At 38.0% G+C, this 12,717-nt stretch overlaps 1 protein-coding gene across 7 annotated transcripts in view; it reads left to right on the top strand.

The window, feature by feature from the left end:
- The first annotated feature begins 3,921 nt into the window (after positions 1-3,921).
- The window catches only part of TRIQK (triple QxxK/R motif containing), a 57,344-nt gene continuing 48,548 nt past the window's right edge, over positions 3,922-12,717 (top strand). Inside the window, exons 1-2 of one of the 7 annotated variants that reach the window (XM_087962002.1) lie at positions 3,939-4,042; positions 6,269-6,313. In XM_087962002.1, coding sequence (XP_087818128.1) covers positions 4,027-4,042; positions 6,269-6,313 — 61 coding nt within the window. In that variant the 5' untranslated portion in view covers positions 3,939-4,026. Of the gene's footprint in view, positions 4,246-6,268; positions 6,314-12,717 lie in introns of all 7 variants that reach the window. The other 6 variants (XM_087961998.1, XM_087962003.1, XM_087961999.1 and 3 more) reach the window with 6 other exon arrangements.

The raw sequence follows: 12,717 nt of genomic DNA, 5'->3' as shown, positions 1-12,717 counted from the left end.
CTTTGGCTACATTATGACCAGATTATATCTATTAGTTACTGCTGTGCACCATGTAAATCTCCAGATTCCCCTGGGAGATGAGAAAATCATTTCAGACTTCAATAACTAACAATCAGTTATTGCTCTGGGCAATAATAAAGCTGAATGCAATTACCTAAAGTGAAGTTAGTAGTGTAACAAATGAAATACAGTTTTCTCCCTTTCTCTCTCTCTCAAAGTAAATGTAGCATCTCCTCATCACATACAACTGCACAGTGTCATAGTGGCCTTTAAAATGCATTATTTGAACACTCCGCTTGACTCCTTGAAATATATGTGATTAAAACTTACAGAAATAAAGATAGTCTTTATACCATTACTTGTGTGGTTAATAAATGAGTTGAAAGACAAAGAGCTATAAAAGTGGAACAAGAAAAACATTCTTCTAGTAAAGCAGGCATATTTAAAATCTATGTATTTTTGCATGCCCTTCTTTATAAAAGTCATAGTATTTTTTTTTACACATACACACATGCACACACATTTGTGCACCCACACGAATACATGCTTACGATGCAAATAATTATAAATAATTACTATGGATCCAGAAGACATTACAATGCATTTCTCTAATTGCAGTCCCACTCTCATATTTATTGCAAGCTTCTTTGAAATCGAAAGGACTGTATTAAAGTGTATATATGGTATAGATAGATAGAGATAGATAGATAGATAGATAGATAGATAGATAGATAGATAGATAGATAGATAGATAGATAGAACTGGTGCCAGAGCTTGTATCTGTGCTTCCCTCTTTGTTTCATGATTTTAGACTGTATATCTAAAGGAGAAACTATCTTACTACTAATCTACGTAAAGCAGTATTGGAATCTTTTTTGTTAAAGGTCAAAGTAAAATGTACAAATACATACCCATTAACAAATCTGATTTTCATTTCCTAAGGAAGATTAAAAAAATATAAATAATACCTTTGGAGATAAAAAGTTATATGGAAGACTAATTGTAGCTTCAGGAATTTGTCCTATTCAATTTTTGCTACATCGTATTTTCATGTACTGGTATATGTCAGTGCTCTGAATCTGGCTATAAAACACAATTTGTAAGTACTGGCATGGGGAGAGACAAAAAATAAATGTATCTTCCAGTGAAACAAGTACTATGAAGAATTAAATAGGACACATTTTTACTCTGCCTGGTTTATTTACAGTATAAACAATGCAAACAATAGTAATAATTAAAACATAGTTTCATGCTGAGATGAAACTTTCTAGAGTCTCAGTTGTGGGAAGTTTATGATTTTTCCATTTTTGTATTTCTGATTATAATTATATCCCTGAGGCAACAAGAGCTGGGACTTGTCATTTCTCATTTCCCTTCCCAAAACAAGATTAATTATTTTATATAGAAATCCAAAAGTTGATGCCAGAACAATAATAACTGTAAACAAAATATTTTATTATCTTTAAAATCAAGAATGCATAATTTAGTGGCATCATTGAATAAATAATGAAAAAACCTTTATATACTCTAGACAATTCAGGGTAAAGCCAAAAGGCAATATTTAATGAAATATTGACTCACATTGTCAACAAAATGATAGTGGACAACTGTATGGATGACAGCATTTAGTAAAATGCTATAAAATCAATAGGGTGAAAGCAAGGGATGGGGAGAAATAGACTCAATGGCTAAGTGTTCAAATAATGGAATATGAAGCTATTTTTCCTTATTTCCCACATGACAGAGATTTAAGTGATAGTGCACAACTTTCTGATGGCCAATTTTATTTTCAGAGGACTCCCTAGTGAGGAGATGCTTACATAATAAAATTATTATATACTACTTCAAATTATTCATAGTCATTCAGGATTTATTAAACAAATTTATATGGCCATGCAACTCATAGAGCAACTCTGTGTGTCTCATATTGTCACTGTATCTTTTCATTGAATCAAGCTAAGAGAATATGGATTCATAAGTTGTGTCTCAATGTGCAAAGCTCTGTTGCATGTGGTCGGTTACTGACTGGTTTTGGGGGGTTTGGTTTCCAATTGATGTTTTTTTTAAATCTTGATATATTCATCTATAATTTGATTGGTGTAGTTGTGAAGTCAGAGTTCTTCGGAATTGAAACAATAAATATCCATTAAAATAAGGATTATACCAACCAATATAACCAATCCTCCCATGAAGCAGAGCAAGGTATCAGAGGTATTCTGGAAAAAAAAAATACATCTGTTTATATTTATTTATTGTATTTTCTATTTTCCCAGCTGAAAGGCAAAAATAGGCTTGAAGAATGTTTGGGGTAGCTCTGAATGCAAAGCAGATTGTTGTGTTTGGGATAACAATGTCTCCAAGGGCAAAGGTTTTTTAAATATTTATATATATGACAGGAAATGAAGGGGGTACTTGGGAACACAGTCCCAAAATGGTTGTGAAAATCTGCTCACTGTCCCTGAAGACTATAGCCATGGAGACTTAGGCTGATATTTGCATGGTAATAGAAAATGGATTTAGTTTTTCTTTTTTCAATTTATTTTTAATTTTAATTATGAGAATACAACACAATACATCCAACTTATCCTTGTTATACATATATACATTTTACTTCATCATTTATAATCTCCTTATTTAATATATTAATTACTAATTAATCTAATCATAACTAATATTTCAACCTTGTCTTCTATTATATAACCATTGATAAAATTTATTCCATGTTTTATATTTACTCTATGTCTTTTATTTCTAAAGTTAATCTATCTGATTCTGCACATGCCATAATTTTTCCATGCCATATTATTTCTGTTTCTGAAGGTATGATTTCATTTTTCCAATATTGTGCATATAATATTCTAGCCGCCGTCAATACATGTATGGATTTAGCTTTACTACTGCTGTGACTGCTACTACAGCAGCTGCTGGAATCTCTGCAACTGCCTGTATCAAAAGCTTTTCTGTTACTACACAAGTAATGCATTTCACAATTGCTCCTATCAAGAGTCTTCAACATCTTACAAAACACTTTCCTTTGTGAAAAAAGTTGAGCCAAAAGCTTGAAATAGACACACTTATCTAAGTGTGCCTATCTAAATGTTTTCTTGAACTGGGAGTACGACACCCTCACTATACCACCCTGCCACAAGCTCAAGCTCAACTTCTGCTGACTTCATGGATGCACTTCTCATTTTCTTGGCAACAAATAGGGTATTGCCACTATTGCCTGCTTCTTAGGGCTGAGAGAAAGTGACCGGCCCAAGGTCACCAGCTGGTTTTGAGCCTAAGCCATAACATGAACACAGAGTCTGCTGATTTCTATCCGGGTACACTACACACTACACAAAAACCTGCTCTCATGACTCCCAAGTCATAACTCCGTCCAACACCCTACTTCTCCAGAACCAGATAGAGGTAGTCCTCAAGTTACGACCACAATTAAGCCCATTTATGTTGCTAAGTGGAACATTCATAAAGTGAGCTTTGCCCCATGTTACGACTTTCGTTGCCACATTTGTTAAGTGAATCATTGCAATTGTTTTGTTAGTAACGTGGTTGTTAAGTGAATCTGGATCCCCACTGACATTGCTTGTCAGGACCCAAAAGGGGATCACATGACGCCAGGACATAAGTGTGAGCCAGTTGTCATGTCACCATGGGAATGCTGCAATGGGATTAAGTGTGAAAAATGGTCAGGTCACTTTTTTTTTAGTGCCGTTGTAACTTTGAACGGTCACTAAATGTACTATTGTAAATCGAGGGCTACCTATACTATAATTCCCATAGGCTGGCTATACAGGAGGATCAAACACATCTGCAGGTCGGACAATAGGCAACCTCGGAAAAAGATCTCAGCAGCCGGGGCAGCAGCTGAGAAGGAGGCGGGCGGCTATCGCCCTTCCCCAGTCAGCGGCGCTACCTAGAGCAGCCTCTGCCTCCCGCGGGCAGCCAAGAGAGGCGGGTCGTTTCCGCCTAACGAGGGAGGCGTCTGTCCGCTATCGATGAGAAGCGGAGGCGGCGCTTGATATGCTTGATTCAGAAGGTACCGAGGCAGTAACCGCTACGGTTGGGAGCGTGGCAGCTGTGGGGGACGGGAAGGGACGGAGACTAAATCGCTCTCGCTTTAGTCTGACAGCTTCTGCCCGGCAAGACCGAAAGAACCGCCATCATAATCACAGCTCACTTTCGAGGAGGAGAGGGGGCGGACCATTCCGTTAGTCAAACTTCGTACTTCCCCTCTGATTGGTAGGGGAAGAAGCTCTTAGGTCGTTATTGGTTAGAACTTGCTGCCCATCTAAATAGGGTCTCAGGGCATACGTATTTTCTTCGGCGGGGGCGTTGTCTAGAGAGCAATAGAACCGCCATATTGATTTTGGGCAATATCACTTGGGCAATGGGGTGGAAAGAGGAAGAACGGGCAAGGGGGAGCGTAAACTCTTCTCCACTGATTTAAATCTTTGCAACCAATCGTTCAGCCTCAAGCCACAAAGGGAAAAGAAATACGTTTTTTTTTTAAAAAGTTATTCCTTCTGCCATCCCTCTGATTGTTAGGACGCTGTTTTTCATATGGGTTTTCTTGCCAGTCTCGCTTAATTAGAGGGATTGCTTTGGGAATTTTTGCTGTGTTTGTCCGCAATTTTTAGAAATCGCTAGCCAGGCATAAGATAGTCCCTACTTTGCGTCCGCTGATGGAGGGGAAAACTAATCCTGATAATATCTAGTGGCGAAATTAGCGCTAAATGGCAAGAAGTGATTGAAATTGAGAAAATAGAACGCAGTGTTTTTCAAACGTAGCAACTTTAAGATGTGTAGACTTCAATTTCCAGAATTCCCCAACCAAGCTTGCTTGCAAGGGAATTCGGGGAGTTGAAATCCAGAGATCTTAAAGTTACCAGAAAAATACTGATATAATTCATGGAATATATTACCCATTTACTACCTGCTTTCAGCCTGATTTGAGACAAGACTGCAATAAGGCTTTCCAAGTTCAAGATGACTGGCAAAGGCTTGGATGCTTCAGATGTGCAAACATCTCTTGAATACACTGAACAGGGATCAATCACAAAAGGCGTAGTTCCCAAACATCCGTAAACCAAGATTAGGCTATAGATAGGAATTATCCAATTGACTTTTATTTATTTTATTTATTTATTTGATTTGTCAATTGCTTACAAGATAATAAGTATAAGTATATACATAGTTTTCTCATTACCTCCCTTTCCTATCAAATTACACAGTTTGTTGTTCATTACTATATAAACCCACTAGGACTGATGGGGAGTCCTTGGTGGTCTCTGAGCTTGTTTGTTTTGCTCATGTTTCATTACCCAAACTAGGTAACATCATCAGTGCTAGGACTGGTGTTGATAGAATATGTTTGCAGAGTTCTACAATGATAAAGTTCAATTTAATTGGACCCTTTAAAGCAGTGGTCCCCAACCTTTTTTGTACCAGGGACCAGTTTCACGCAGAAACACTTTTTCAAGGATCGGGTAGGGGTGTGAAGGTTCTAATAACAAAAACCTTAATCAATGCTGGGTGTTTTGTCTCCATGTGGTGGCGCAGTTTTGATGGTTTCATGGCTTCATTAGCAAGTCTGTCACCGCATATTACACAGAGTGGGTGTGGACTCTGTTTCTGGCTCATTTTGCGAGGGCTAGCTTGCATTGCTGATGCAGGATAAATACGCACCAAAGAGTCAAGCACGGAAGTTAGGCGAGGGAGGAAGTGGTTGTCTTTCAAAATAAGACACCCGGAAGCAAAAACATTTTTATATATATTTTAATCTCGATTATTCATTCTTTGCGGCCTGGTACAAAATGATCCACGGACCGGTACTGGTCCGGGGCCCGGTAGTTGGGGACCCCTGCTTTAAAGTATAGATCCAAGATATTTTGCTATCTATGGTAACACCAGATAATCTTGTAAATCATTAGACAAAGACAAGCTTTGATCCCAAAGAGGATGGGATCTCATATTTTTGTTTTTGAGCCAGATTTCTTGAAAAATCAGAGGCATAAGGGATTATACATCATCCTAAACTATAAACCTCAATAGTTGGGCTTCCACAGTATGCAAAATCAAAAACAAATGAACTTCTTTATAGTTGCATTTGTTGTATGAATTTAGTTTGGCTCTTTCTGTCTATTGCCTATGCAATAGGCAAAGGTTAAAAAAAAACTTTTTGAAGAGGCCAAAGCACTTGGAACCAGACCAAGAATCATGTGAAATTAGTCTAAGAGCTATATATTACCTCTTTCTGTTCTAGATCATCTTCCTAAAGACAATCTTCAGTGGTGCTATTGCAGTTCCAGTAAGTACTTTCCTAAAAAAAAAAGTTTTATATTCTTACGGATATTGGATGGCCCATCAAGGTGTTTTTTTTTGGGGGGGGGGCATGGGGGTAGTGGGCTAGGCAATTTTGGGGCTGAGGAAGGAGAAGGCTCACATTTTTACCTTTATACTGTATCTTGTAATATATTCACAAGTATGAGAAGTAGTGTCACTAAACTCCCTTTGATACTAAGAAAATTGTGCCTGTAAATAGCTGTTATACTACCGAATCGAAGCTTGTGTTGGCAGCTCTTCTGCTATCTAAATGTATGCAAGCATATAAAAAGTCAGCCTGGTGGCAAATTGTAGAGGGAATTAGTGTTGCTCGGTGCAATCTGGGAACATTTCACTGGAAGCCAATGAAAAATAAAATTTTAAAATCAAAGTAGAATAAGGAGGCTCAATGTTGTTACTCTGTATTTATATATGCCAAGCCAAAAGAATCATATTGTGATATGAGGCCCTAAACAGGAAAACAATGGATTTAAACTTGAGCAATGCCTTAGGGGTGCAGAGATAATGGGATTTGGATTTTTAAAAGCCTCTGAGCATGTGTTTATTCAATGCAAATATTCAACTGCCCAAATAAGTTTTGTCTGTACTTTTTTGAAACATAGGTCAGGGGTTTCAAAATTCATGAGTTCACACTGGTGCCCACAATAGAGTGAAGGAATTTCTAAACCCAGCTGGTATTTTTAAACCTGTATCTATTCTTTTTCAAAACTTGGGTGTGTAAATGCCACATGCACGTATCATATATTTGTTTACTTTTACTAATATTTCATACTTTATCTATCTGACGTATGCATATATAACACATTTGGCAGGTATTATTGTAAGCTGAGCTTCTTTGGATAGGTTTGTTTTTTTGTTCCTGTCTATTTAGAATATTTCTCCACTTAGTGGAACTTTGAGAAAAGCAGAAAACGTGGGTCAGTACCTTCACACAGGAAAAATTTAAAATAAAGAGCAGGGCAAACTTGGGATGAATATGTATGGAGGAATTAATATTTATTATGTTAAGTGTTCATTGAAGTTGTTAATTTTAAATATATTAATGATTTTTTGTTAAGATTAGCTGGAGTTAATATTTACTGAGGGATATTGTCATAAATCCACAAATTCAGTCGGATACAAAAATCTTTAAGAATGTACATTGTGAAAATTCTTAATACTTTGTCATTGTATTGGTTTTTTTTTTTGGGGGGGGGGATGATTCCAAAATTGTGTGCACCAGTTATGTTCTTTCCTGGACCAATGGTCCCTCCTCACAATCACTCTTGCCCTAGTCATTTCCTCTCTTGATTATTGCAATGTGCTCTACATGGGGCTGCCCTTGAAGAACATCTGGAAGCACCAGTTGGTGCAAAATGCAGTGGCCTGCATGGTTTTGTGCAGATGTTTCACCTTTCCTGAGAGAGCTGCATTAGTTACCGATTTGCTTCAGGGTGCAATTCAGGTGCTGGTTGTCACCTTTAAAGCCCTTCATGGCTTGGGAGCAGGTTATCTGAGGGAACGTCTCTTGCCGGTCACATCTACCTCACCCATTAGAGCAGGGAGGCAGAGAATGCTGCGGGTCCCATCCCTGAGGGAGGTACTCCTGGTGGGACCCAGAAGAAGGACCTTCTTCGTGGTGGCTCCCTCTCTCTGGAACATCATTCCCCCAGAGATTAGAATGGCCCCCTCTCTAGCACTCTTCTGGAAGGCACTGAAGACCTGGTTCTGCTAGCGGGCCTGGGGAACCCAGAGTGGGATGGAGCCCATCAAATGGCTTGTGTGATCTGTTGTCGTTGGGGTGGGGAGGTAGAAATTGGGGGTGATTATTTTTTTCCCAGATTTTGTTTTATTGTACTTTATTAATTTATTTGATTCTTTTTGTTTGCTTTTATTGTTGTTTTATTTTAAATATGATTTTACATTCTGTAAGCCGCCTCGAGTTGCCATGGGCGAATAGGCGACAATATAGTCTGTAGTTTATTTATAAATGAATAAATAAAGAAATTTCATTTTTTACATTTTTTTATTTTATTAGTCCATTTAATAAAAAATGAAAGAAAGAATAATGAAAATACATTAAGAAGAATACATTATATGTAAAATTAATAAAAATGAACTAAAAACCCCTCTCAATGAACTGATAACTGTTGGCATAATATAAATGCTGTATTATTGCTTATTTTTTTCTGTTTGTAATAAGAATGCCCCAAGAGTCTAATAACAGGTTCAGTTTACAAATATTTCATGCTGTCTTTGGCTGGGCCTTGTTTCTTTTTCCAGAGCAGATGATCTTGGCAAACTGTAAATTGAAGCCAGAGCTGCAACAATTTTTCAACACATTAGCAGCAAATTTAGTGCTTATGATGAAGAGATAGCAATCACATTAGGTTCAACAGCGGTGAGAGGGATGGCGTGAATTGTAGAAGTTCTGCAGAAATCTTTATCAGCTTGTTTCAGCTCCATGTGGTAGCATTTGCCATTTCACTTCTCAAGCAAAACATGCCAGCTTGTACGTTGGCTTTGTGATATACATGAAGAAGAGTTAATCATTAACTTTTACAGTTCTAGCTTCAGCAGGTTATGAATATTGAACTGTGTAGTCTGTAGTTTATTTGTAACTCTGTTGTCCTTAGGCCAGGATTCTTGGTTTTTTTTTTTCAGGATGAAGTTTGCCTTTGGTCTCGGAATGCCTGCACTTCCAAAAATAGGAAAAAAGGAAACTAGATTTGATTTTTGTGCCATTTGATTAAAATTAAATGTAGAAACTACTTTTCTTCAGGCATTTCTATCATAATTTACCACTTCAGTTTACACGATAGCTTTTGAAAGTCTCAGTGGGCTGTATTCAAGGCTTTTAAAAGGGCTGAATGCAACCTTGGAGACTTGGATCGTGCATCATTGCATGTTTTGAGTGCTTTAATTCTGCATTTTTTATAAAATACATGAACGAACTGATCCTATTTATTGGACCATCTACACTTTAAAATACTGAAAGTGAGCAGTTTCTCATGTAAACAGATTCAGAACTGAAAATGTATGTTGCTCTCTAAACAGTCTAGATATTTACATTTTAGAATTAGCAGGCAGCTTAAGCATATTGCCAGTTACTATTTGAAAGGCCAGAGTTATATGTGGTCCCAAAGCAGACATAGAAATAGTGTACTGAAGCCTAATGTACTTGATGGTTAGACATATCCATCATCAATATCAAATGGACTTTTCTGGTACCATATACAATGAATAATAGATAAGACAAAATAAAATTAGATATCCCATTACCAAAGTGGGAGTTATATATTACATATGGAAATAAATGACCTGTAGTCCACTTTAGTTCAGCTACCCAGGACCTAGAAAATATTGTTTCCGTTTTTCAGAAAAATCTCAAATCCTATCAAGAATCTTAATCTTGCAATATTATGTAGTGATTTGATATAGCTCACATTTGATCTACTTATTTGTCATGGGTAGCAAAATTTGTGTGTAGTTTCAGAAGATTCTGAAATTTATTTTTCAGTTCACATTGATACAAGTCTGTTGGTCTGATCTGATCATTCAGTGAGAGATATGAACCAAATCAGATGCAAAAGGATCTGCAGAGGGTCTTCTGACTGTTAAAATGTGGATTGATATAGCAGTTACAGGCATGGAAGGTTCCCTGCCTTTGAACCTTCTAATTTTGCTTAATGGAATACTTCCCCCTTTCAGCATGATTAAAAACTATTTCAGTAGTACTGATAAAAATCACCTCCCCCTTCAGGTTAGGACTTTGTGGATTTTTGCTGTTACAGATATTTCAGCCTGATAATGAATGTCAGAAAAGATCCAATGCACTGTAAGAAAAGTATGTCAATTTTGGGCCAGATGGCTTTGGGTTTTAGGATCTTTCCCCAGAATTATGTGCTATCCACTCAAATCTGAATCAGCAAAACCTAATGTTTCAATTTTTCTGTTCCTATCACTGGTCTCTCTCCTTTCTGTTTTGTTTCCAAGGACTGCTAATCATCTGATTTCTCCCCCCCCCCCAAATGTATGGGGTAAAACAAAACTAACCTATTTTATATGTGTTGAAGTTACCATTGGACCATGTTAGAATAAGAGGTAAACTAGCACTGTTAGAACATTAGAACAGCTAAGGATGGCTTGGGTCACCTTCTATTGGGCTGGGGACAAATGTGGGAAACATAATGGAGATCAGGTAGGAAAAGAGGAGGCTGCTAGTGGATGTTTGTGTCTTCTTGAGAGCATGTCCATGCATGGAGAATTGTTTGATAGACTTCTAAGGAAGCCCAAGTTTCCCTTGAAAAGCCCTAATCATGTTGCATCCATTCTTAAAGCTAAACTTACAACATTCAGAATTTTGATCTTTCCAGGCTTCAGATCCATGCTTCCCCATTTCTTTTTTCGTTGGTTGCCCAAAGTCTGAATATTAAAGTTCAGGGCGAAGAAACATTTTATACAATGGTACATATTAGTACCTTTATGATATTTTTTGTGACATAGAGATTGCTTGGGTAGTGTGCTTATTTTCCTTTCTAAATACCCTCCTCCCTGCTTCCTATGGGACTTTAATGTCCGTTTCAACACCAAGGAGGAAGAGTAAGCTGCTCTTACTTTCCTATCTCATTTTTACTTTGCAAAAAGGCTTTTCTGTTTAGTTTACTTTATTGTCATTGCACCTCGTACAACGAAATCAAACACCATCTTCAGTGCACATCGTGACCATGACCATGAAAATAAACACAAACCCACATCCTTCACCCTTCACACATTGAACTGGAAACCCCTGACACCACACCAACACTGCACTATACAGCAGAATTCAAAAGAGCTACTGCCCTGGGATAGAAGCTGTTTTTCAGCCTATTTGTCCTTGTTTTTATTATTCTGTACCGTATGCCAGATGGTAATAGTTCAAAAAAAGGGTTCCCAGGATGAGATGGATCTTTGAGAATGATTTGAACTTAAGGCAGCGGGAGCTATAAAGCTCTTCCAAAGAGGGGAGAGCAACCAATGATCTTCTGGGCAATGATATTAACCCTCTAGAGTGCTTTCCTATCTGCCACTGTGCAATTGGCAAACCATACAGAGGTGCAGTATGTTAAAATGCTCTCTATGGTGCAACGGTAGAAGGTCACCAGCAGTTTCTCATTCAGTTGTTTTCTGAGAAGCCTCAGGTAGTATAATCTCTGCTGGGCCCTTTTGACCAGTGCTGCAATGTGAGCACCCCAGGTCAGGTCCTCTTTTAGGGTAACACCCAGAAACTTTAAAACGGGCCACTTGCTCTACTCGGTCTCCATTGATAAGCAAGGGCTGGATGTCTGATCTGTTCCTTCTATAATCCACAATAAGCTGCTTGGGAAGACCAAGTTGTTGTCTCCACACCATGAAAGCAACCGGTCCACCTCATCTTGGTAGGCAGACTCCTCTCCCCTGGAGATAAGTCCCACCACTGTTGTATCATCTGCAAATTTAGCAATAGTATTACTAACGTGAGTGGGAATGCAGTCATGCACACAAAGAGTATAGAGTAAGGGGCTCAACACACAACTGTAGTGTACCAGTTTTAAAAATAAGGGCTGAAGAGGTATGATTACCTAATCTGACCCTTTGTGAGCAGCCAGACAGGAAATCCATAATCCAAAGGCAGATTGAATAAGAAAGCCCAAGTCCAGAAGTTTAGACACTAGTCTATGTGGAAAAATTGTGTTAAATGCAGAACTGAAATCCACAAAAAGCATCCTCACATGGCCCTCCTGCTGTTCTAGATGAGTCAGAGCAATGTGAAGAGTGATGGCTATAGCGTCCTCTGTAGATCTATTTTTTCTGTATACAAACTGGTGTTTATCAAATGTATGCGGAAGACCAGAAATGATGTGCCGGCAGACCAATTTCTCAAAGCACTTCATGATGATAGGAGTGAACTGGTCTGTAATCGTTGAGGTTATTGATAGGGAACTTCTTTGGCAGAGGAACAATGGTGGAAGCCTTCAAACAAAATGGAATAGTGGACTGGGATAAAGACCGATTGAAGATCCTGGTAAAGACTCCAGCCTTTTCTGTTGTCATGAAACATGTGTTATATGGGCTTGCAGGCAATATATTGTTTGACTTTCACATTTAAAAGCAAAATGCTTTGTTGCTGTTTATCAGTCTAGTTTGTATATCGCCAGGTTTGGCAGATCACAGTTTTAGCAATAAGACTCTTACGCTGTTGTGCCTAGAGTAAAGGGCAACTGTTGTTTTCTGTAGAATTGTGATGTTTTGGAATAAGAGATAATCCTCTAAAATAAAGCACATCTGGCAATCCAGTCTGTTGTCTGCAATGAATCCATCAGCTCTGAGTTGGACAGTTGCCATGGAACAGTTGTGAACTGAAAAAGTGTT

The sequence above is a fragment of the Notechis scutatus genome, chromosome 3 (assembly GCF_049901735.1).
Source record: "Notechis scutatus isolate UNSWTSFEM ecotype Mainland chromosome 3, rNotScu1.2, whole genome shotgun sequence".
Classification (NCBI taxonomy): Eukaryota; Metazoa; Chordata; class Lepidosauria; order Squamata; family Elapidae; genus Notechis; species Notechis scutatus.
This window is presented reverse-complemented; position numbering and strand designations above follow the sequence as displayed.